Consider the following 25,907-nt stretch of genomic DNA (forward strand, 5'->3'; position numbering starts at 1 on the left):
ATAAGGGATGGGCACTGCCTTCATGCCCTGCTTGTCAACCTTCCCAGATGCATCTAGTTGGCCACTGTTAAGAAAAGAATGCTGGACAAGATGGACCTTGGTCATGCCCAGCAGGGCTCTTCTTATGTTCTTATCCCATTCTCTCTCATGTGCAGGCAGGCACACAGATCAGTTTGCAGAGAGAGAGAGATTTGTGCTGTTTTTATTCCTCTCGGGAAGCCCTTTTGGCTGACACGGCCCATGGAGAAACAACAGATGTCTGTTTACTCTGCTTGCATTCCATCGCACTGGCTTGTAGTAGAATCTATAGAAAGCAGCAGCAGCAGCCATGCTGCATTTTACTGTTTTCCTTCCCCTTCCCTGCAGTTGTTTTCACGTCATCAACTACAGCACCAGTTCATGGTGGCACAGGGTGCTATGATCTGCACACTTTAATTGGAGTCCACTTCACATCTTGGCTCTGCAGTGGTAACTTTGTGCAGCATCATGCTGTGGATTTGTCCTCCTGGCTCCTACGAGTTCCCCAAAAGCACTTCTCTCTCCACTCAACTGACTGTCAGGTTAGAACCGTTAGATCATCTAGATCGGACTTGTACTGAGCAAGGCCAAGGAACAGGGCTGGGATTGCAAATGGGTGTGTGTATTGTGTTACATTTATTCACTTTTAAAACATCCAGATTCTTCCAGTAAAATATGCAAATTCTGTGTTCAGTATAATTTGGGCTAAACTAATGTGTCACTTGGAAGCATGTCAGGAATTTAATAATGACACACACACCCCTCTGGATTTTCATTCCAGCTTTAGTGTGCAGTGATGGAATCCCACCCCACAAAATCCCACCCCACCTCCATGATGTTATTAGCCTTAGGAGGAAAAACACTCTTCCTACGTGCTATGGTCCTGATAAAAATCACTTCCTGCACCTATTACTTTTATTATTTTAAAATCTCTGATGTCCTTTCAAGTTACACACTTAGCATCATATGTGGTTTAACATTTAGTTGCAGCCTCAGAGATTTCTAAATACTTTGTTCTCAAGAAGTCCACTCTGATTCATTTAAAGTTTCTGACCTCCTGGGTGACTCACATACTTCTCCCAAACTGAAGCAGAGCTGTATATTTCAGGCTGTTGCCTGTTCTTGGGATGAGGAGGAAGGCCAATGGCCAGTTTCACTGGTCCAAGCCGGCTCTTCCCTTTTGCCTGGAACATGACTAATATAGTTCCAGCTGCACCGACTACTATTACAATTCAAATTATTTACATTATTTACTATTGCTATTCACGTTATTTACATTTATATCCTGCCTTTCTTCCAGAAAACTCACAACAACCCTGTGAAGTAGATTAGGCTGAGAGAGTGTGACCCTGTAAACTTTGTGGCTGCAGGGGGTGGGATTTGAACCTATGTCTCCCCAGAGCTCACGTGTATCGCTGACCTGCTATATACAATGTTTTTGGCAGAGAGAACATGAAAGTGTACCCACCTCACTTTCCAAACCAGGATTTTCCCATGTTAACAATCAATATTAACAACTTCTTGCTACATTTCCCCTACCATGGACAAGTTGTTTTATCCCCATTCCCTGCACCAGAACTGTGATCCAAACAAAATGCCCCCAAAGTGCTTTTGGCATGGGAGAAAAGCTTTCATATGTGCTAGTGGCAGTTTCCTTTCCCTGCCAAACGGCCACTTCAAGGGTGGTATTTTTGCTGGGATCGTGGAAGAGTAAGGAAATGGTTAATAAAATAAAATAAAAATACCCTCACTGCAGTCTCAATCCCATGGCTGCTATTTAAAGTTTTTAAAAGAATCACATATTGCCAGGCTATGCATTTAGATGTAACGTATAATTTGGCCCTACACAAAGAACTGGGGAGAAACAGAATATAGGATCTAGATGGGGAAAGGCAGAGCATAGGATTTGCAGAAAGACATGGTGTGAGGCAGAAAATTTTCCAGTGCTCAATTTTTCCATGCAAAAAAATCATTGCATAAGTTCATTAGTAACTATAAATATTGGGCATGCTTGACAGCTTTAAAGTTTTTACTTCTGTTTACTAACCGCAACTCCTATCAGCCATGGCCAGTGGCCAGGGATCATGGGAGTTGTAGTCCAGCAACATGCACCGCATTGTCTTCCTTTGCTGTAGGACACCAGAATATTTTCCTTCACAAATTACCCTAATTCACCATTTCCTGGAAAACCCTCATCACTGCCAGAGAGGATGAAAGCGGACAGGAGAGGTTTTGACAAGTAGTTTTTGTAGGAAGAAATAAAATTGGTTGATAAAATCCTACCTTTCGAGAGTCCGAGAACATGGAAGGAGTATGTCATGTCATTTAGGGGCTTGTTTCATTCACTCTGCCGTATGTGTTGGTCTGCTTCCTGTGAACTCTGTTCCTGTGAACTCCTGTGAGCATTATAGCTATGCAATGCTTGGAGATAATTTGGTGATTCTCAAATGTGTTTGGATTTTGGAGAGACAGAGTTGACATTTGCTGGGGGTAGGTAGGGCACATCTGCATTGTGTATAGGTGCTTTAATCTTTGCCAGCTGGGCAAGGCAATGCAACCAAGAAATGCCACTGGAGAATTTGGTGTCTGGAAACCAGTGGACAGATTCCCTGTTTTAGAGAGGATGTCCTAGGTATGGGCTGTGCAACATATCTAATAAGGTGGGGGATCTCTGCACTGTAAACTGTTATATACTCTTATATTACTGGGAGTTGTAGTTTGGTGTGTGCGCGCAATGAGAATTCTGCCTATACAATGCCGTCTTGAACACTGTAGCTACCCAGCTATCAAGAGCATGAGACTTATCCATGTAGAACCATTCTGCACTTTCTGCTTTTTTTTTGTAGCTAGACTGTAGGTGGAAAATAATAAACATCGTACAGTACCTTGTTTTGGAAGATTTCATAACCTGGAAGGGCTCCCACAAGATGTAGGAGTAGCTGCTGTAGCTAATTTGGGCTGTATTCAATTCTAGCTCTGTGGTTTCTAATCCTTCCAAAGCACCTGACTGATACCCTCCAGCCCCAGCTACTTAAGCTCCATATTTGGCACTCGTGGGCCGTTAGACTACTAAAGCATAAGGTTCTCTCCAGAGCAGAAGCAAAGAGGGTATTTGGGCCCTCTCTATGGTTACTAGAAGGGATGTAAATGGCACCACAAATGAAGTACAGAGATGGGCAATATACAGTGGCACCTCGGGTTAAGTACTTAATTCATTCTGGAGGTCTGTTCTTAACCTGAAACTGTTATTAACCTGAAGCACCACTTTAGCTAATGGGGCCTCCTGCTGCTGCCGCGCCGCCAGAGCACGATTTCTGTTCTTAACCTGAAGCAAAGTTCTTAACCTGAAGCGCTATTTCTGGGTTAGCGGAGTCTGTAACCTGAAGTGTATGTAACCTGAAGCGTATGTAACCTGAGGTACCACTGTATAGCTCATAGAGAGTTTTCCTGGGCGCCTCTGTTGTGCTGAGCTCAGCCATGCCAACTGAGACTAGCAGAGATGTTAACTGTATCTGTGAGAGCAAACTTAGCCTGCGTTGGGCACGGGAATGCTATAGCTGCGACTCATTTTTGAGAAGGACCACATCTTGCACTGCAGAAGGGCTGAAGGGATAGCAACATGAGTGAGCAGCCAACAGACTGCTGATGCTGTCGTCATACGATGAGAAGGGACTCAAGACTGCCTTTGGCTTTTGCATACTGGAAAGGAGGGGAATAAAAACCCCTCTTGCTTCTGTGCCATTTGGGAGAAGAAAGTGGGCAAAGTGCACTGTAAAAGGGAGCTGTGCTGGAGGCCAAATGGAAACAACTCCAGGGGCCATGCTCTCAAATATCTTGGGCTGAAATTGGCATTTTCCTTACAGCAGGCTTGCTTCTGCTCTTCGGGACTGGGTTGTTTTTTTTAAGTGGGGGCATTTGTGAGTGCCTTCAGACTGTCGCTGTTTTGTAGGAGAGATTCAAGTGCATACAGGAAATTTAGGTTTGCACAGTTAAAGTAGTTTACCTTAGCACAAAAAAATCTACTTAAGAAAACAACATACTTTTTGCAGTTAGGAAAGTGGTGGGGGAATGTGCTAAGAAATGTGGAATGAACAAATGATTAACAGGAAGACATGTAAACACCACCACCCCACACACAAATCCAGAGGAATGCTCATTGTTGCATAACCTCCCCATAAAGAAATAATAACAAATGCTTACTAAAGATGGGGCATAGTTAAATCACCATGTAAGCTTTGTAGACGCAAATTAGGATGAATGCTCAATAAACAGGCTGTCTGAAGAAGCCCTAAGTGTTGGACTTGGGAAGAATAAGTTGTGAGAAGTGAAGGGGTGTCAGTGTCAAGTTCTGTACCTGCATGCCCTGTTTTGCTCTTACCCCAATATCAGGTTTAAACAGGTACCATAATGTCTGTGTCGTGGACATTTTGGGCTTTTTTTGTTTGTTTGCTTCTATCATGTTTTTAGCCTCATGCTACATTGAATGCGTTCTGTCTAGGACTGGACCATGCCAAAATTGTGTGCTGACTAATAAATCCACTTGCTGGGGCTTGTTCTTTCTGGGCAAATTCTTCCAAAGATTGGTGCCAGTCCAACAGCTTGTGACAAGAGTCTTGTGCTAAGCATACTGGAATGCTGGCCAGGGGTGAGGAGAACAATTCATTACTATGGACCAAAGAAAGTTGGAGACTTTTTCCAGGTCAAAGTGGAAAGAACAGATAGGTGACTCATAATCCAAAATCCATCAGAGTGCCTCCTCCCCATTTTAAAGCTGGAGGCTATGTGTCTCATACTTGTATGTGTCACTTTATTCTGATATTTTACTCTGGGAATCTCTCTGGGACATCTGCCATGGAATCCATTTAAACCTCATTATTATTGTGTTTTGCATTGCCAGTGCTTCAGATCTGTAGATTATAGCTGGGGTCGCATTACTACTATGTACTTTTTAGACTTCCTGTCTTCTGTTTACACATATCCTACAGTTTCTGAGAAGCTTTGCTGGCTTTTCCCATGTGGAAAGTTCTGAATTATTATTTTTTAATAAAACTGTGTTTATGACTGGCTTTGAATCTCATACTGTATACCTATTTTTAATTCACGTCCCTGTTCATTCAGAGTCTTTCACCCAGACATACATAGCACAGATTCTTCTGGCTAAGAAGTTTCTCACAGTTCTCAAACACTCACTCAACCGTTGGTAAATCTGGGATGGATGGCGGAAGAATCTCACCTTACCTCATAATGTGTGTTGTGGCTTGGTTTTCTTCAGCTTCTTTGGGTTTGTCTTGCTGTGTTTGTTTCTTGCCTTTATTATCCTCACTTCTTCTGTAGTGACTTGGTCTCTGCTTTATATACACTGAGTGTGGAATGTAGATAATCTCTGAGAAAAAGAAGTGGGGACTTGACCTTAGTCTACCCTGCATTGGAGTGAAAGGGCTCCACAAGTGCAGAATTAAGTTTCTTGTCTGCTGTTGCATTTGTGGTAACATCTCTGAGGGCAAGTCAAGTTCCAGAACATCTCTGTCATTCCCCTCTACCCCAGAAAACATAGTTGTCAATGAACTCCCTCTTCATCCAAGAACACAGACCCTCCAAGTGTCCCTATTTTCCAGGAACATCCGTGATTTAGAGAAGCCACCGCGGTTTCTTATTTGATCCCAGAATGTCCCACTTTTCCTTATGATGTCCCTATTTTCTTTGGAGAAATCTTGGGGAGTATGGAGTTATCCGCCCCCCGAACTGTTTGAAGGCAATCCTGTATAGGGAAGGTTTTTTTAATGTTTAATATTTTATTGTGTTTTTATATATGTTGGAAGCTCCCCACAGTGGCTGGGGCAACCCAGTAAGATGTGTGGGGTATAAATAGTAAAATTATCATTATGGAATGGGATGTTCCTATTTTCATTGGAAAAATGTTAGAATGTATGAGAACACCCCCCACTTGAAATTATGCCAGTCAAGGCATGCATGCTCAGAGGCCTCTTTCACTGTCTACCTGGTTTTACTCACCTGAGGGCTGGAATGTGATTTTCAGAGCAGCAGAACCCACCTAAATGCAGGGTGCTAAAAGATAAGTTGACCTTTGCAGATGTTTGAATTGGGGCATCCAGCACATGGGAAACCTAGGCCTTTGGTTTTAGAAATCCAAACCAAGCCAGCTCTGTGGCCATTACTCCAGTTTACAGTATTGCAGATGTGATAGGGTGAAACTACGTGGGACAATCTTCTTCTGTGCCTGCATTAGATCCAGAAGCCACACTTGTAACTGTGTTGATGCTGATGCGGGATGACTTATCCTGCATCAGAGTGTTTCAAGGGGAATAATGTGGCATGGGGCAGCCTGGCACCAATACCGCTGCAGAAACAGGTGCCATAAGCACTAATCTGCAGCACATGTCCCTGGGATTTGTTTGTATATTAGATATACTGTATCTGACATACAGGTGGCCTATAAATTTGAGGCAGTTCCACACCAGACACTTAAAGCCCATTCAATGGACATTTAAAGCACATTACTTCCCCCCAAAGAATCCTGGGATCTGTAGTTTAAGGTTGCTGTGAATTGTAGCTCTGTGAGAGGGAAACTACAGTTCTCAGGATTCTTTAGGGGGAAGCCATGTGTTTCCACTTGAGTGTGTTTTAAATGCATTCTGTAGATCTGCCCTTGCACTAGTAAAGACTTTCCTTAGAGGGTAGCGAGGTACTAACTAAACATACCCCTCAACTGCCCCAGTTAAATTGGGACATCCCATTTTGGGCAGCCGTGCTCTGAAGAAAAAATGTGAGGGTTGTGTTACTTGCGTGGGAGCACATCCTGCTTTTCCATGGTGACACGTTGGAGGGACAGGGTGCTCCAGGAAAAATGGATTTAAGTGGATTCTCCTTTTTGGGGGTGGGGAGCAGTTCTCTCTCCCTTACAAACACAAAGGTTATCTATGCGAATATTACCCTTGGCAATTCCTGCAGATTTCAGGAACAGCACAATACATTTTACTGCCCGAGGCAAAGGGCAAGATGACGCCTCCCTCATTCCATGCACAAGAGTTGACATGGTAGCTGAATCCTGTTTTAACAGTGGTGATGGGCCAAAGGCATCCACTTCACCCAAGAGCAGTGAGCTTAAGGGGTGCATGGAATTGTAGAGCTGGAAGGGGCCCCGAGAGTCATGTAGTCCAACTTCCTGCAATGCAATAATTGGTCATTTGTATGACGCCTTCCCATAGTTAAAACATGCTCAAGGTGGCTTACATCAAAATACGATGAACAGAAATCAAAAGGAAGTGACAGCCATGCTCATTTAAACTCATTGGTGCCATTCCTTGGCCATCGGGCTTATGCTTGTTGTTGGGATTGTACTGTACAGAAACAAATAGGAAAGGCTAGAGAAAGTATCACCATGCATTTGAAGTGTGTGTATGTGTGCAGTGTAGACAATAATCCTACCAGCACCGCATTTTTAAGGCAGATGCAGATAAAATCGAGGGTTTGGATAACAAATGGTTTGAAATGTGTCTTGGTTTTAGAGCTTTGTGCTATTTTTAGATAAGTTCTTAGGTTAAATAAGTTGAGTATACTGAGTATCACTTGTAAATCTGCAGATTCAAATTCCACCTTAGTGCCCTTGGGCGTTTCCTAACTTCCTTTCTTTGATGACCATGAACTAATCTGTTGGGCTTCTTGGGTGTAGACTGAGGAACCTTCTGTTTTACAGGCGAAGGGGCTAAGTGGTCTTTCCCATTCCATTTCCCCCAAAATTTGCAGTAACAATCTCAATCTCTTACACTGGCGCTTCATTATGTTGCTGAAAGGTTAGGGCCCCTCCAGACTGGTGTGTTTGTGTGTTTTGCAGGTGTATTCTATAACATGTCATTGGTGCAATAATAGTGCATTTGTGGTGGATTTGTATACTGGACTGTAGACACCATCCCACTTTTTATTAGCTGTTCTGTGATGCTTTCGCAGTGTTGCTGCTATTACTATCTGGTGGGGCACTCTTGTGCTATAGTGCAACAAAAGCAGGACTCCACCTTGGAACATTACAGGATCTTAGCATGAAGCTTGCAGGAGCAAACAGTGTTGAGAGCAGGATCACATATAACTGCCCCATGAGCACAAATAATCATGAATGCCTGGTAAAGAGTACGTCTGGAGGGGCCCTTAGTATGTATTTGTGGATGCAACCCTGTGTGCATTCCTTGTGTCATTTTACACACTCTGTGCATTTGCTCTGAAGGAAGGTGTGCAGCCTCTGTCCTTCATGTGTTGTATGTGCTGTGTATGTGCTGTATTTGCATCTTCTGCTGGAATCGGTGTTAATTATAGTACAGTTTTTGCTCTTTTTGTGGTCGTGAGTTCACAGCTTTTGGCTGGCCTTGAGTGGGAGAGTGGGGTCTTGCCTTTGTTGTCATGCCAGGATTTGGAGACACTAAATGTGCCTCCATGGCCCAGTGTAACTATGGGATCATGCCACCATCCTCTTTCCTCATCTCTGAGCTGGGGCTACAGGGGCCAGAACCTACACGCATCGAGCCAGAGAGGGGCTTGCTAAGCAGCAAGACATCTCACTGTGTTGCAGACCTTACCGCAACTGATCGTAAGCCAAATCCCCTTTGCCTTTCTCTGGAGACTAGAGAATTTCTCTGACTCACGTTGAGCCTTGGAAAGCAAGGACACTGCTTTGTAAGTCTCCCTGGCGTACAGCAAAAGGGAAATATTGGGGGATCTTGCAAGGAAAGGAAAAGAAAAAGAAGTAAAGTGCTGACTAGTGGTGAGCTGATGAGCATGCCTGGGGCCCAAGGGTAATAGCTACTATTCTGCAAAGCTGCACTGGTTTCTCTGTGTGTATGTGTGCGCGCACACACTGTGTGGTTATTACTGCTCGCTCCTGTTGCTTCTCTCCAGTGCACTATGCTGTGAGTGATAAAAGTGATTATATTGTCAAGAGAATCTACCCACTTTTAAAAGAATACGAAAGAGCCTGACTCTCACCTCACACTTGAACACACAATAAGGTAGTGCCCTAGAAGTAAAATTACACAGAGCTAGGCCCAGCTTCCCAACTTGGTACGAGTCTTCGCAGGGCACAAACCACAAGCTTATAAGCAATGAACAAACCTTGGTTACAGCTTGTGTGCTATTTAGAGTGAGACAAACCTTTATCTGGGGTTTGGACATAAAGCTAAGCCAAACCATGGCTTAGCTCCTGGTAGTATGGCAGCAACAGAAGCAGGGGAGGTGTTAGGAGGCACAAATTTATCACTGTTGCACCTGCACGTTTGCTCATTCATGTTAAGCCATACTTTGGCTTAGCATTATCTGCATGGTGCAGAGAACTGAGGAGAGTTTTTCATGATGCTGGGTCAGGAGATTATACTTCTGTGCCAATAAATTCTGAATTATCCATAAACTGTCATTTTCTGAACATGGAAGTGGGGACACCATCTTGTTCTTTGCCTCAGGTAGCAAAATGGGCCAGATCTGGGAGCAAAGGTTTGGAAGCCCCACCTTCAACTACTGGAAAACTTGTTTGTTCTTCAGGCTCTAAAATTTCAGCAGAGATTACTCACACTTTCAAATGTACCTTCACAGTCATAAGGCCTAGGAACTTGTATGTGCTGACTTAAAAACAAAGTAGAAACTGAAATTCTCAGGAAACTGGATCCCATAACCTGGCTGTCTGTACTTTTTGTGCTCCTGTGGAATTGCCGTCTCAAACATATCTCTGTTTCACAGAGAGATAAACTTCTGGAAGCTGTTCTAAAAATGCATGCCAGTACAGCAGCAAATAAGTAGAGTAAAGGTTGATTTGGTGTACATTACTCCGTCTTCTACACTTCATCAAAACCATAGGCAGGGAGCCTCAGGCCCAAGGACCAAATTGAGCCTTTCAGGCCTTTGGGACTTTTCCAGGAGCAAGACCCATCTCAAATCTTGCCCTTCACTGCCCCTTCTCAAGTAACTTTGCCTGTCTGGAATTGGTTCTTGGGGTACTATAATGCCTCTTGCTTGCATGTAGAAATCTCTTTTTTTGCATGGCAGAAATGAAGTCTACTGTATAAAGCTTAGAGTCAATATGTTGCTCCTCCCACTTTTGTATCTGGCCCCACGCACCATCTGGAAAGTTGTCCATGAGGAAATGTGTCCCTCTGTCCTGGCTGAAACAGGTCCCTGCTTTGTTGCATTGCTCTGGAGCTGTTAATACCTCCTTATGTTCCCTTTTGAAGACCTGTCACTTACAGTAGACACCGAGGATGATTCAGGCTTCCTATATTGCACTATCAAAACCATAGCTGCCAGCAAGGGAACAAACCAAATTCCCTGTGGTTTAGTTTAACTTAATTCCTACTTGAGTCTTGACCCAAGAAAAGCATCCATTCTGATGACGCCAGCAAAGACTTGTGTTTTCAAAGGCCAGGCTAGGGACTGCTGTGGGTTCATTGTGCTTAGAGAATTAAAACCAAAGGGAAGTCTGGGTTACAGTGATGCAACTAGCTCAGTTGCTGACATTTACTGAGAGAGAACAAAGACCCAGTGGAACTACCCAGTGTGCATGTGGCTTTGACTTGGATTGGATAAAACCAGAAGACTTTCAGGGGAGGGGGTTTTGCAACCAATTTTAGGCAAGGTTTTGCAGTCTGCAATGAAATAAGTTAGCTTCTGGTTAGCATGCCGAAAGATAACCTTGCTTGACAGTCCAGTCTAAGGATACCAGTAGATGCTTTTAAATTTTGCTTTACTTTGTCATACCTCCTTTTTGCCCACTATCTTAATAACATCTTCTTGAATTCATAACTGGAACAGTGTAACTGAGCATCTGAGATGAGGCGGCCGGCTTTTGGCACATGCCAGTCTCCACAGAGGTGGAATATCTTGCATATTCCCCTTGCTCTCTTAATGGGGCTAGGGGGCATTAATATTGTTTCCCAGAGAAGAAAGGTGTCAGAGCAGCATGCGTGGAGCATGAGATGTTGAGCAAATGGAAGCTTGCTTGTGCTGGTTTAGGGAGCAGCAGGGTCTACCTGGGATCATTAGGTTCCTTGCCATCTATCCTTCCTGTTCCTTATTTCTAGAGATTCCTCTGTCTTCTCATCCTGAGCAGACTAGCTAGCTCCGTGAAAAAACCAGCATTTGGAAGGGCTACTAGTAATATGGGGGCGGGGAGGCTTTTTCCATTTAGCAAATGTGGAAGAGATGGCTCTGAGTGGCTGGAGAAGATTTTGAAGATAGCACTTGAACAGCATTGATTTCTTCCCACACCCATCAAGGAACTGGGAGAAAGAGTGTCAGCTTTAGATATAAGTAGGTTGCTTGTCTGGAACGGCTCCTGATCTAGAAGCATTGGTGACTCTGGGATACTTGGCCTGCTTCTCTGTCTTATGTGCAAGATGTATCCCATTCCCCTGCCCTCTTGGGTCACTTCCAGCCTTCAGTTCTACCATTGCATCTTGCTGAGCTGGATAATAGAACAAGCACACCCCTTTACCCTTGCCTCTGGTTTGAGGAGAGGCTTGATAGGTCAGCCCAAAAGTTATGTGTTTGACCGAAAGGCAGGTGTGAGATAATAGATTCCTCTAATGCATTGTACGTAGGCCTGCTTTTGAAGGCTATTTGGAAGCTCCAGTTAATGCAAAATGCAGTTGCTATGGTGCTAAATGGGATGCGGGTGGCACTGTGGGTTAAACCACAGAGCTTAGGACTTACTGATCAGAAGGTCGGCGGTTCGAATCCCTGTGACTGGTTGAGCTCCCGTTGCTCGGTCCCTGCTTCTGCCAACCTAGCAGTTCGAAAGGACATCAAAGTGCAAGTAGATAAATAGGTACCGCTCCGGCGGGAAGGTAAACGGTGTTTCTGTGCGCTGCTCTGGTTCGCCAGAAGCTGCTTAGTCATGTTGGCCACATGACCCGGAAGCTGTATGCCGGCTTCCTCGGCCAATAAAGCGAGATGAGCGCTGCAACCCCAGAGTCGTCCACGACTGGACCTAATGGTCAGGGGTCCCTTTACCTTTACCTTTACCTTTATGGTGCTAAATGGGACTGTCTGTTGGGGACACAGACAGCAATGGGAGGCAGTGATGGCCACTGACTTGGATGGCTTTAAAGGTGGATTAGACATATTCGTGAGGACTAGGCTTATCAACAGCTTCTAACTCTGATGGCTGAGTTCTTTCTCCATTGTCAGAGGCAGTATGGCTCTGAATGCCAGTCGCTGGGGATCACAGGTGAGCAGAGTGCTGTTTCTTTCATGTCCTGCTCGCAGGCTTCCCATGGGCATCTGGTTGGCCAGTAGAAGAAAAGGATGTTCAACTAGATGGGCCATTGACCTGATTCAGCATGCTCTTCCTGCGTTTTTATGGCACATTTCATAAGATACTGCATTATACTGAGTAAGATTACTGGTACACCTAGCTCAGAGTTACCTACACTGACTGCAAGTGGCTCTGCAGGATTTCAGAGAGGGGTCTCTCCCAGCCATACCTGGAGATGTAGGGGATTGAAGCTGGGATCTTTTGGGTGCTAAGCAGATGCTCTGGCCCTGAGCTACAGCCCTTCCCCATCTTCCTGGTGCTTTAACATTTGAACTACAGTGGTACCTCGGGTTAAGAACTTAATTCGTTCTGGAGGTCTGTTCTTAAGCTGAAACTGTTCTTAACCTGAAGCACCACTTTAGCTAATGGGGCCTTCTTCTTCCGCTGCGCCGCCGCTGCATGATTTCTGTTCTCATCCTGAAGCAAAGTTCTTAACCCGAGGTAATATTTCTGGGTTAGCGGAGTCTGTAACCTGAAGCGTATGTAACCCGAAGTACCACTGTAATCTGTTTCCAATCACAATTCAAAGTGCTGAGGCTTACCTTAAGTCAGGGTGGTCCAACTTTTCATACCAAGCAGGCCACAAAAGTACTTTGACACAGAACCCATGGGTTACACACTGCCCTTTGCTTTCCTGGGGGGGGGGGGAGCGAAGACCTTAGAGCTCTCCCACCTCCTTCCCAAAGCTGGGAAAGTGCTATTTAGGCCTTGGGAAGGAGGCTGGAGCACCCTGTCAGAGCCCTCATGCCTCCTTCTCAAAGCCCAGTGCCTCTTATAACCAGCTTTGGGAAGGCAACAAGAGGGTGGTGAAGGGGGTGGGTTGGATAATGGATAATTTTGTCAAGGGCCACCAAAAAGGCCTTGCCCCACATGTTGGACCGCCCTGCCTTAAGTCCTCCATGGCAGGGAACTTTGGTCATATTCCCTTGAACTTGGTCATATTCCCTTGAACTATGGCCATTGCTGAGGCTGTCCATCAGCTGCCCTTGGGGTCTAAAAGTGATGCCTTTATCAAATGACTTTTGGTACCTACTTTTGATTATTTTTTGGTACCAGACCAAGATCTCTTTGTTTTCCTAGCTTTTAGACTCTTGTTATTGCTTTATGCTGCTGGTTTGATTTTTGTTTTATCTCTTTTTTAAAACAAAAATACTGTGTTTGTTTTTTTAATCGTTTTTGTGAACTACTCAGGAAATATTTATACAGAAGGGTGTCTTATAAATTCTTAAGTTAAATAAGATTAAAAAAATGGAGAATTCCGCTACTAGAACCACAATCTGTACTTGCTGAAACAGACATACCATATTTGAAATGTCTACAAATAGTTTCTTAAACAGCCTGCACCCATGACCTATGTTGTCAAAGGCACACCTTTCTCTTGCAGAGAGGAGTTCAGTGCTAAGTTGTTAAACCTCCGAGCTCTTTAAAGCACAAATCTCCATTTGCTTGTAGGGCTGCAAGGGGAAGAAAGCACATGGGATTCCTTTTTCCTTGATCTTCTCTTTGGGATTCATGAACATAAATACGTACAAACACACACTCTTGATTCCTTTTCCCTGATCTCTGGCTTGGCTGAACTGCCGGGTGCTTGGCTTAGAAAGTGCAAAGCAGCAGTTCCCTTCTACAAAGCCACACTGTTCAGAACAAAAATCTTCCTTCTACGAGGTTGCATTTTTTGCCAGTGATTCAGCAGCACGTGAGTGGAAAAGCCTGGAGCCGTAACTATTAGCCAGGCCTAAAGACTCTCAGCTGCTGTCACACAATCGTCTGGGCCAGGCCAAAAGCATCCAAGCCAGGCCACAGCCAGTTTGCAGCAAGCGGAACTCAAAGCGGGCTCTGAAACTGAGCCTGATGATGGATGCACCATATGTGCAGTGATGGGAGAGAGCCCTGCACACAGAGATGTGTCCTCCCCTTTCCTGCGATGCTTGAAACTCCTAACTAGGATTAATGCTGAAGGAAACAGTGAAAATCATAGACCTGGAGCTGGCTTGCTTCGGCCCAGCATTTCACACTGAGAGCCTGCCACGTTTGCATGTCTTAATAAGCCAGACTTTCCAGCTTATTGTGGTTTCTTGTGAACAAGCGACTCCTCTCCTGGCTCGAGTGGCACAAACAAACCAGGAAATGTTGGCTTCCCATTACACCCAAACAGGGAATCGTGGTTTATTGCTCCCTGACAAGTAGCTATAGCTAACCAGCCTTCTGCCATGGTTTGTTGTTGGCTTGCTGATCGTGGCTTCTAGTTAGAAATTATCTAACTGCACAACTGCCTGTATCCCACCATTTAAGAGTTAACACATGTCCAGTGCCATCTTCCCAGTGGTTTAGAGGCAAAGGCAAACAAGTACCATCCATCTTGCTTGGGACTACCTTTAACGTGCCTTCTTTTATTTTTCTGTTCTCTGAACGTAGCTGGTTGTTTCAATCATCAGCAGAGCTGAAAAAGACCCAGTGGGTAGTTGATTCCAGGGGTGGCCAATGGACTGCCCACAAGCTGCATCTGAAGCACAAAGCGATTGCAGCTAGACTCCAAGGGCCTTACTAAATTTTATTCAGATTATGGTGTGTGTGTTTTTTTAAAAAAAGTGTTCACAGTTTCTCTTGTGAGGTTGCACTTAAAAATTGTTTTCAGAAGCTGTGAGCACGAAAAAGACTCCTCACCGGTTTGTGTTTTGTGTGCTACGCCCCTGCTGATAACCTAAACTGAGATTATCCAGTTACTTACCATGACTGAGCAAGCCACACCCTGTCCGGCATCTCATCCCAAAATGTCCCCAACCCTTTATATTTTGCACAACACATTCTGAACAACATTCAGAAGCAGCTGGCTGCAATGGCCAGTTTCCTAAAGCTAATGCCTTCAGTTTCCTAAAGCTAATGCCTTTCTCTCTCCCTGCCTTTGTGTCCATCTTGTTTTCTCTCTGGAGTTGTGAAAGAGTGGTAACATGAAACCCAAACAAGGGCTATCCATCTCTGGGCTGGATTACTGCAGGCAAGATAACTAGCTCAAGGGGATTTGACACATTTCAGCACTTGCAAGCCTCTGCTGCTTGTGTTGGGTCAGCTTTCCTGTGAAGCTTTTCTTTGGGAAAGGAGTTCAGAGATGAAGCAGCTCTTTATCCAGCAGAATGTGAGGCCTATAAATGGGGAGTGGGCCCTGGGTCACATGACCAAGCTGGACAGGGCTTTGAACAGGTGGAAGTCTCTACTTGCCCCACCTGACCTACAGAACACCCTTTTTTTTGGGGGGGGGGGTTTACACCAGTGTTAATTCTGCTGGCTGAAGTTCTGCTGGATAAGCCCTGGATGAGCCAGGGCGAGGGGCTTACACTGGCATGTCTCCAGCTCAGTCAGGGGTGGATGGGGACTCAGTGGTCGAGCACATGGTTTTTACACACAGGATCCCAAGTTCCACTCCCTGGAACCTCCAGTTAAATTATTTTGGGCAGTACAGTGGTACCTCAGGTTACAGACACTTCAGGTTACAGACTCCGCTAACCCAGAAATAGTACCTCAGGTTAAGAAATTTGCTTCAGGATGAGAACAGAAATCGTGCGGCAGTGGCACAGCGGCAGGCCCCATTAGCTAAAGTGGTACCTCAGTTTAAGAAGAATTTCAGGTTAAGAACAGATCTCCAGAACGAATTAAGTTCTTAACCCGAGGTACCACTGTACTGCTGGAAACGACCCTGTTTCAGTTCTTGCAGAGCGTCTCTGCCAGTGAGAGTAGACGGTATTTAGCATGGATGGCCCAACAGCCTGACTTGAGGATTGGAAAGCTTTTGCAGAATATCCAAAGAGCTATTGTAAACATGTAAACACGCAAGTAGGATTTGATTGAAGAACAGCAGTAAAACATGTATCTGGAAGCAAGAGGAAAGGATAGGGTACAGAGTATTTATAATGTGCAGCAATATTAGAAAACATGGTGAAACCATGAAGGGGTAGAGGGGAGGTCAAATGATAAATGAATATTAATTGGAAAGTATGCATTGTGTATGAAGTTTGTAAACTTTTGAAACTTTTAAATAATTAAAAAGAACAACAACAACCACCAGCCTGACTTCCACAAGGCAGCTGGAATCTTCCAGCCAGCAGGATGTTGAGTCAGGTTTGCGTATGAGGAAAAAACGACATGGTCTCTCTCAACACAGAGAAGCTGTGTCCAGTAAAAACAATGAAGAGTCCTGTGGCAAGACAAAGACTAACAAATGCATGCCTCTGATAAAGCACGATGTGGCTCCTGGAAGCTTTGTGCTGCAATAAATATGCTGGCTTTTTTTGGTACCACAGGACCCTGCCTCCTTTTTTCTGCTGCCCGCTACAGACTAACATGGCTGCCCCTCTGGAATTCATACTCAATTACGCTGATTGGCAACATGTGTATGGCATTCCAGAGTTTACTGATGGAATGTGTTGCTCTACAAGATGTTCTGAGTAGGCCTGGGCGGTGTATCAATTTGATACATGGCCCAGGAACAGTTTGATGGCCAGAGCGTGATGGCGCCTTCACCTGGTGGTATATTGCCGGTGGAGCAATATTACCGTCTCCACTGCCAGGCGCTGGCAGTGTTCAGAGCAGAGATGGTTCCACCCCACTGCCTCTTGGGTCCGGGGCCAATGCAGCTTGTTCCTCCCTATACTTTTCAACATTGTGATGTATTGCGATGTTGGGCTGGTGATACATCACAATGTTGAAAAGCTGATATTGCATAGCCCTAGTTCTGAGGACCTGCTGGTGTCACTCAGGACTTCTAGAAACAGGGTTTCCTTCCCCCTGAAAGTTACAATCATTTCTGGTTCAATTTTCAGTCAGGGGTAGGACCGTGGCTCAATGGTAGAGCAACTTCAGCACATGCAGAAGGTTGCAGGTTCAGTCCCAGACAGGTAGGGGAAGGAGAGACCCCCGGTCTGAAACCCTGGAGAGCTGCTGCCACTTAGTGTAGACAAGACTGTGGTAGATGGACAATGACCTGGTTCAATATAAAGCAGCTTCCTATGTTCCTAATGTCTGAGCTTTTGGTGGTGTGTTTTGTTTTGTTTTTTAAAAAAGTGAGTTTCTAGCCCTTATAATTGCAGAGAGAATAATGAAAGTGGGAGGACTGGGTTGCACAGTCTAGACCAAGTCATGCAACAACTGATCAGGAGAACATCCAAGGCATTAAAGGACCTATAGGCTGCTTTGCCTGCTTGCTTCCAGTCTCCTCTGTGGCACAGAAGCAAGGCAAAAAGTTTTAATTACCAAGCAACCCGGTTACTAAAAGATATACAGCATATGCATTGTATTGGGGTGCCTGCTGCCCCCTGTGGGTTGGTTTGCTTATGTTTTCTAAGTGCACAAGGTGCTCTGTTTGCACTTAGGTGTGGCATACACATCTACCGTATTTTTTGCTCTATAAGACTCACTTTTCCCCTCCTAAAAAGTAAGGGGAAATGTGTGTGCGTCTTATGGAGCGAATGCAGGCTGCGCAGCTATCCCAGAAGCCGGAACAGCAAGAGGGATTGCTGCTTTCACTGCGCAGCGATCCCTCTTGCTGTTCTGGCTTCTGAGATTCAGATTTTTTTTTTTCTTGTTTTCCTCCTCCAAAAACTAGGTGCGTCTTGTGGTCTGGTGCGTCTTATAGAGCGAAAAATACGGTAGTTCCTGCTACCTGCTGGTGGCGCAGTTGTCTTATTTACAGTATTTATTAAAAAAAAAATTCTTTACAGCTGTATCATAAAAAAATATATCACAGTGGTTTGCAGCAATATAAAACCAAAACCAAAACCAAACAATAAAATCATAAGAAGTTAAAAACAAGTGAAAAGCAAAAAGAAATTACCGTAAAAGCAAACACCACTAGACCATTGTGGGGAGTGTATTCTTCAGTGTGTGGTGGTTCTGTTGGAGGCTAAAGTGTGTCAGATCATGCCTTCAGGCAAGGATTTGGTTTGACCTTTAATCATCATTTTTGTTTTCCCCGGTGATGTATTAAAGTATAAGTTTATAGAGCTTGCTTGCTTGGGGCGTAAAGTTTTGCACCAGTGTCTTTAATGAACAAATAGTGGTGGGTGGGAGAGAAGTAATGTGACCCAGAGGTCTATCATTGAGGTACATTAGTCTTCCTCAAACCAGTGCCTTCCAGACATTTTGCACTGCAGCTTCCAGCACCCCTGACCAGTCGCCACACTGTCTGTGGGTGGGTAGGGGTTGGAGCCCAACAATATCCAGATGGCACCAGGTTGGGAAAAAGTACAGGTAGATTGGCTGGTCTGGACCCAGCTTAGGAATTTCGATACTGTATTATTTTATATGTTGAGAGCATGCAGACTCATGAAAAGAAATATTGCCCTTCTTAATTCGAATCGCTTTTTCTTTAGCATCAGCACAACAATAAATGTTTTCATCAACTCAAGTGTGGGGCATCTTCTTGCCTCAGGTGCACATTTTGTGCAAGAATTCAAAACATTAGAGCAGGATTCACCTAATGAGTCCCGCCAGGAGAAGACCTGTGTGAGGATTCCACTTTTACAATGGGAATGGGCATCAGGAAAAACCCCCAAATCAGCATGCAGCAGCAGGAGAAGGGGGTATCATTCCATCTAGCAAGCTGAAATATTTGTGCTGACAGAACGTTGGCCTTAGCACAATCTTGAATTCCTCCCTTAGTATTTCTCCAACTTGAAACTTTTTTCGGGCATTGTGCCTGGCACCATTGTGCACAATGTTGCCAAAAAACAGTCAGTTACCACAAACAGTCTGCTCTCTGTGAATGAACAACTGTCCAGCGTAATATGTTACCCCAGACATGAATGAATCTTTCTACATGCCAAAGCCATGTTGATCATGGTTGTATGTTGTACCTCCAATACCATTTCTCCTTGTGGACCTCCCTGGACATATTTGAACAGTTTTGGTTGATGCAACATGAATGTTAGGGTTCATTCAAACCAGTTCATTTATCTATGGTAACAAATTGATTACCATCTTGCTTTTGCAGGATATTTGCAAAATTGCTTTTGTCACCAGCTTTTTATCCAGGACACAAGGTCCTACCCCCTGCATCTCTTCAGCTAATAAATCACTCAGCATCTTGCACACAGGTCGCCTTCGCCCTATACCACATGCCTCAGCTGTGCCTTTTGCAAATAAAAATAAGCTTATTAACTTTCACTTTAAATGCTTTTACTAAAATGCTTGTTGAAATTGAAAGATCTTGGGCCAAGTGCTTGAAGTTCAACAGGGTGGGGTTGGGGACTGTTTCAGTGCTAAGAATTTCATCCTCCCATTATCTCTCTCAATAAGGCTGCGTATACACTATATATTTAAAGCTCATGGCTTCCCCCTAAAGATATCTGGGAATGGTAGTTTACTCTTCAACGAGCTGCAATTCCCAGTAACCCTTAACAAACCACAGCTCCCAGGGTTCTTTAGGGGAAATAATGTGCTTCCATTGTGCTTTAAATGTTTGATGTGTACATAGCCTAAGACTCTGCATGTGTGGGTTTCAAGCTGAGTGGGCTTCAGTGACAGGGGGACAGGAAGGCAGGGCAGGGAGGATTCTGACTCCTGACTTCTTTGCCAAGGTGGGTGTCAGAGTGGTTAAGGCTTTTATTTCATTTGGCGTTTTTGTAAATCCACAACTTTCGGATTTGCTCAACAACTGTTGGGTTTTCTTTTAAAAAGCTCAACAATTTCGGTGGTTTCCTCAATAATTTTGGGGTCTTCCTTAAAAAAAGCTCAAGGATGGAAAAGGATACATTTTTTTTAAAAAAATCCAGTTATTTCCCTCCAGCAGCCTAGTTTGAAGATTAAACTACCTGAGGATGAAGTAGAGGCCAAACGTGAAATATTTTTGATTTGGGTGAAGTTTTCAGTGTGTGAAATTGGGCTTTCACTTCCTTCCACCTAGGTGAGGTTCTGAATTTTGATGGCAAATACATTCAACAAGAGAAGGCTATTAGTCTCTACACTTGATAACAACCAATATCCCTACAGGAACATGTTTCAGTTGCAATTTCAGTCTCCCCTGTCTTAGAGACCGGTTGCAGATCTGTGGCCTTTTGCTCTGAAATAAATACAGCAAGGAGGCATTTCCAGCCTCTTCCTATAATCAAAGAACCGCAGAGAGTAATCAGGGGAGGGCAGTATATTGTTTGCAGCAAAGATGTCCCTAGGGATTAACAGCTTCAGGCTTTGCCTGCTGATGCTGCTGAGTGTGGCAAAGGGTGGCGAGTGAGATTCTCTGTTGCTAGGATTCTAGTAAGCTTTGGAAGGCCTGGACCCAGCACTGGTGTTGCATCTGTCTCCTAATTTCCTCTGTGTCTTTATGTTTCAGTGATCAGAGCAAAGGCTGTCTCTGAAAAAGAGGTGGACTCCGGTAATGACATCTATGGAAACCCCATCAAACGCATCCAGTATGAAATCAAGCAGATAAAGGTAATGAACAGTATATCTGAATCCTAATTGTACGGACCTTAACTTAAAAGAAATGATGTATTTATATATCTAAGTCTACATACACACACACACACACACATACACATGCAAGTAACTTCCAAACCCATTGACTTGCTGCCGTTCTAGCTAGGATAATGCAGCTGTTTTGCTAAACAATTAAATGGTGCCAGAAAAGGCTTTGGAAGCTTATAGTTACCACAATCCTCTAAAGTAGTTCTTAATATCTTAAGACGTTTTTATGATGGTGTCTTTCCAACACTGGGTTCTCAAGTGCCTCACTCTGGCCCAACAGAACTGACTGAAGAAAAGTGTGGGGGGGGGAACCCCTCTAGTTCAGGCTATTTTATGGGTTATAAACACCCCATAGTTTGTGATGAGTGCTGGGAATTGTAGCTCTGTGAGAAGAAGACTACAGTTCCCAGGATTTGTTTGGTGGAGTGGGGGAATGTGCTTTAAATGTATGGTGTGTATGCAGCCTTATGCTTAAGGACACCATAAGCATGAGATCTAAACCTCCTTCCTGTCCCTAGTGAGGGGTGGGTTAGAAATCATATTAAAGTGAATGATGAGGGACAAGGTACATCAGAGGGAGATACCAAGTGCTTGAGAGGGCAGGAACCATGACAGGTAGCTTGTAGAGGAAAAACAGCTCCAATAGTGTCCCCACCCCCTGGCCACTTCCTATATTTCTGCATATAATTTTATGGGAAGATCAGAGGCAATGCCATTGGAAATAGGCCTGTTCGGAGCTGAGTAGAAGGGGAAATGGCTCAAAGAGTCTCCAGAGCAAATGCACGCCACCACTTTAAGCCCTAGAGAATGCTGGGATACTTGGACATCCTGGGCCAAGCTCTTCCCCCTGCTTCCTGCTTACCTTTGAGCAATGTGTGTTGCCAGCTTCTGAGTTCCTCTAGTACAGCTGTGCATTCTTCTGTTCTTTCAGGGCAAGCATTTTGCTGGAGGGAGAGGAGTGGTGGAGCGAAGCAAACATTTTGTAGTTTCTCTTTCTTTTATGAATTTCACTGCACTTTTATTGATCTTGCATATATGAATAATAATAACAAACAGCAGAATCGCTTCCACCACCACCCTCCCACTGCCTGGAGAAGAATATACCTATAACAATTTTCATACCAACATGGGATTCTATTCCATGAACAATAGGTGGTCTGAAGCCATGACTGCACTTGTTTCTGAACTTGTACATCTCCCTGAGAGTCTTGTTACTGAAGGGTGGCTTGCGTTTGTCAAAATAAATAATTCAATAGGTCCATGTGTAGCTTCTCCTGCTCTGGAGTGCCTTGTATGCTCCTTTACATCAAAGCTGGCCTTGCTGTATTCTGCCCATGGCTTCACCCAACTTCTTCCCCTTCCAGATGTTTAAAGGGCCCGACCAGGACATTGAATTCATCTACACGGCTCCTTCTTCAGCTGTCTGTGGAGTGACGCTGGATGTTACTGGCAAGAAAGAGTATCTCATTGCAGGTACGGAATATCTCTTGCTGGGAATTATTGTCTCCAAAAAGGCAAGGAAAAGGAGGGCTGTAATGCTTTTAAAAAACACTTTATACATGCCATTTGGAGCTGGAGGAAAGTTCAATAGGGATTGAATGGGATATCATGGTGTTAGGTTGGATGTTCAAATCCTTGCTCTAGTTAGGAAGTTCAATGGGTAAGGACTTGAGCAAGACACTGTTGCTCAGCCTAAACTACCGTATTTTCCCCTCTATAACACGCAGATTTTTTCTCCTAAAAAGGAAGGGGAAATGTCTGTGCGTGTTATAGAGCGAATGTGTGGTCCCTGGAGCCGAAAAATCATGCAAAAATCAAATCGCGGCACTGCACGGAGAAGCGAAACCTGAAAAGAGGAAGTGGCTGCTTTCCTGCATTCTGCCTCAGGGTCTTACTGCCCACCCTCCTCTGTTTCGTTGCTGTGTTTGCTGAAACGGAACAAAGAGCAGGGAAAGCCCCTCCCCTCCAGGCAAGCAGAGGGGAATTCCTCTCTGTGCTGCTGGGGGAGAGGGAGAGAGAGGGGGGAAGGGAGACAGAGAGGGGGGAGGGGGAGGGAGAGAGAGGGGGGAGAGAGAGAGAGTGGGGGAGGGAGGAAGGGAGGGAGGGAGGGAGAGAGAGAGGGAGGGAGAGGGAGAGAGAGAGAGAGAGAGAGAGAGAGAGAGAGATGGCTGGCTTGGGTGGGGGGAAACTTTTGCCTTTCTTTCCTCCCTCCCGTTAAATCCCTCTCCTGCATTCTTAGCCAGCTGCTTCTCTGCATACCCCTCTCATGTCCCTTCTTTGTTTTTCCTTCGCTCCCCACTTAAAATGTGGTTACAAAGCATAGATCCACATGGATCCTCAGGATCTTTGCATTGGGTCACCCCAAATTCACCATCAGATCACATAGCATGTCCATGGCTAGAGCCTACCCCCCCCCCAAAATCACGCACCCACTGTTGCCTGGGGCTGCAATGGTGCAAAAATGTGGTTACAAAGCATGGATCCACAGGGATTCTCAGGATCTTTGCATTGGGTCACCCCAAATTCACCATCAGATCACATAGCATGTCCATGGCTACAGCCTGCACCAAAAAAATCACGCACCCACTGTTGCCTGGGGCTGCAATGGTGCAAAAATGTGGTTACAAAGCATGGATCCACAGGGATTCTCAGGATCTTTGCATTGGGTCACCCCAAATTCACCATCAGATCACATAGCATGTCCATAGCTACAGCCTGCACCAAAAAAATCACGCACCCACTGTTGCCTGGGGCTGCAATGGTGCAAAAACGTGGTTAGAAAACATGGATCCACAGGGATTCTCAGGATCTTTGCATTGGGTCACCCCAAATTCACCATCAGATCACATGTCTGTGGCCACAGCATGAAGCCCAAAAATGATACATCCACTGTTTCATTCAGAATGTTTTTTCCCTTGTTTTCCTCCTCTAAAAACGATGTGCGTGTTATGGTCAGGGGCGTGTTATAGAGCGAAAAATACGGTACTTCACAGGGGACTTGGTTGTAAAGCTAAAACACAGCTCTTTGGTGGAAGGGGACAAATATGTAATCAGCAGAACTTCCTTGGGATGTAACCAGACTGTGTCCTGTTCTGGCTACTAGTCATGATGATTAAATGCACTCCTAACTACAAATGCAATCTGCCCTCCAAGAAGGGTTTGTGGAATATTGCAAACTGCCCTATGCAGCTGAGACTGCTTTCCCTTTAAATGATCTTGGTGTAGAGCTTTGCACAGCGCCACCTCCTGGTGTTCCCTTGAAAGGGTATCTGTTCTTGTCTGGACATGAGCAAAGCAGACCCATTGGTCTAACTCGGCACGCCAGTTCTCCTGTTCTGATAGCAACGTGCCTTGTATGAAATCACACACACACTCCTTCCCCCCACCCCATGTACACTGGTTTGTGTTTGTCCAAGATAAGACACTTGATAGGGCGGTGTGCTTGATGGAGTGTGTGTGCGTGTGCGTGCACAACCATAGGACAACCATGCCCCAGCTAAAACCATTTTGCTCTTCCAGGGAAATCTGAAGGCAACGGCAAGATGCACATCACGCTGTGTGACTTCATCATTCCTTGGGACTCCCTCAGTGCTACCCAGAAGAAGAGTCTAAACCAGCGGTACCAAATGGGCTGTGAGTGCAAGGTAATAAACCAAATAATTAGACCACTTCAGCTTGTTGACTTCCTGCTAATCTGTATGCGTGAGCCTCCTCAGGAGAAGCGTTTTGCTTTAGCTGCAGTGATGGCAAATTGTGTCTTTTATCTCTGCAGATCTCCCGATGCCCTTCCATCCCCTGCTATGTCTCTGCTCAGGATGAGTGCCTGTGGACTGACTGGGTGACAGAGAAGAACATCAACGGGCGGCAGGCAAAGCACTTTGCCTGCATCAAGCGGAGCGATGGTTCGTGCGCGTGGTACCGTGGAGTGGCCCCACCCAAGAAGGAGTTTCTTGACATTGAGGACCCTTGAGTCCCCAAAGCCATGGCAGTCCAGTAGCCAATAGCAACAAAGCCGGCAAGATATTAGACTGGTCCACCTTTGACATCACTTCCTGGAAACAGCATGAAAATAAGGTCTCCTGGGCGGGCACAACAGTGGTGGAGGGAGGGGCTAAGGAAAGGGATGTCTAGGCCACTCATATATTGCTCAGTCTGTTTCTTCTCCTGTGTTAAGCGCCAAGGGGTGGTTTCCTACCTTTGGGATTACGTATGCCAATATGCCAAGGCACAGTGGAGGGAACCAGAGCGTACAATATGAGTGGCCAAAAGGTGTTGCCTCTGATTCTGTGTAGCAGGCCTACCAGGTTCTTATTGCCTTGAGAGGGTGCACCCCTTGTTGAGGGGATATCTCCTGCTCCCTCTGTTCCCCCACCCCCACTGGCTTCTGCCTGGGTAAAAACCCACCTTTTCTTCCATACGCACCACAAAATTAAATCCCTCCATACTCAGTGCTTTGAAGTCGTTCCTTTCTCCTTGCCACGTTTGTACACGTATGGTACAAGTACGTCCCATAAAAACAGCAGTAACACCGCACACACATACACACAAAAAGAAAATGGTGGCTTTGTCACAAGTCGCGATATCCTCTTCCGCAGGTGAAGAAAGTTACATTCCCTTACCAGTGACAAAGCAGCCTGTCAAGAACAAGCCACCAGGGGGCAGAGGGACAACCTCTGCTTTCAGAGGCAATGTTTTGGGGGCTAATGGGGGGTGGTGTCATAAAATCATTTAAATGGATAATAAGCCCTGCCTATGTGCGCATAAGAGATGCGTGCAGATTCTGGATCTGTGTTCTCAGCTATTACATTTCAGCCAAGGAACATTTGTCAGGGGATCTGGGTTAGTCCATCAAGCCTCCTGCTTGAACCATATGTATGCATCACCCACTTCCTATTGCATGCTTGTGCCATTGATGAAAATCTGGTGCCAAAACCGTGGGATGACTTGATGCTCCCACTAAGCGTTCAGTATTACGTGGACCAAAGGAGTCCTCCTCTTTGAAATCCCTTGCTATGCTGAGTAATGATTTTTAGCATGGCCAAGATGGCTCGCAAGTCCTGCCCTATATAGAAATTTGACGCTTGCGGCAAGCAAGTGTTCTCTAGAAGGCAAGACTTTTGCGTGTCCC

At 45.0% G+C, this 25,907-nt stretch overlaps 2 protein-coding genes across 2 annotated transcripts in view; one reads left to right on the forward strand and one right to left on the reverse strand.

The window, feature by feature from the left end:
• Positions 1–25,503, forward strand: part of TIMP2 (TIMP metallopeptidase inhibitor 2) — a 30,993-nt gene extending 5,490 nt beyond the window's left edge. Inside the window, exons 2-5 of the mRNA XM_083727855.1 lie at positions 20,646–20,746; positions 22,144–22,252; positions 24,299–24,423; positions 24,552–25,503. Of these exons, the coding sequence (XP_083583981.1) occupies positions 20,646–20,746; positions 22,144–22,252; positions 24,299–24,423; positions 24,552–24,749 (533 nt within the window). The 3' untranslated portion in view covers positions 24,750–25,503. The remainder of the gene's footprint in view (positions 1–20,645; positions 20,747–22,143; positions 22,253–24,298; positions 24,424–24,551) is intronic.
• The window catches only part of LOC310839179 (autocrine proliferation repressor protein A-like), a 223,622-nt gene continuing 209,593 nt past the window's right edge, over positions 11,879–25,907 (reverse strand). The window contains exon 13 of the mRNA XM_083727639.1: positions 11,879–12,033. Coding sequence (XP_083583765.1) covers positions 12,030–12,033 — 4 coding nt within the window. The 3' untranslated portion in view covers positions 11,879–12,029. The remainder of the gene's footprint in view (positions 12,034–25,907) is intronic.

This window comes from Podarcis gaigeae, assembly GCF_964106915.1.
Source record: "Podarcis gaigeae genome assembly, chromosome: 2".
Lineage (NCBI taxonomy): Eukaryota > Metazoa > Chordata > Lepidosauria > Squamata > Lacertidae > Podarcis > Podarcis gaigeae.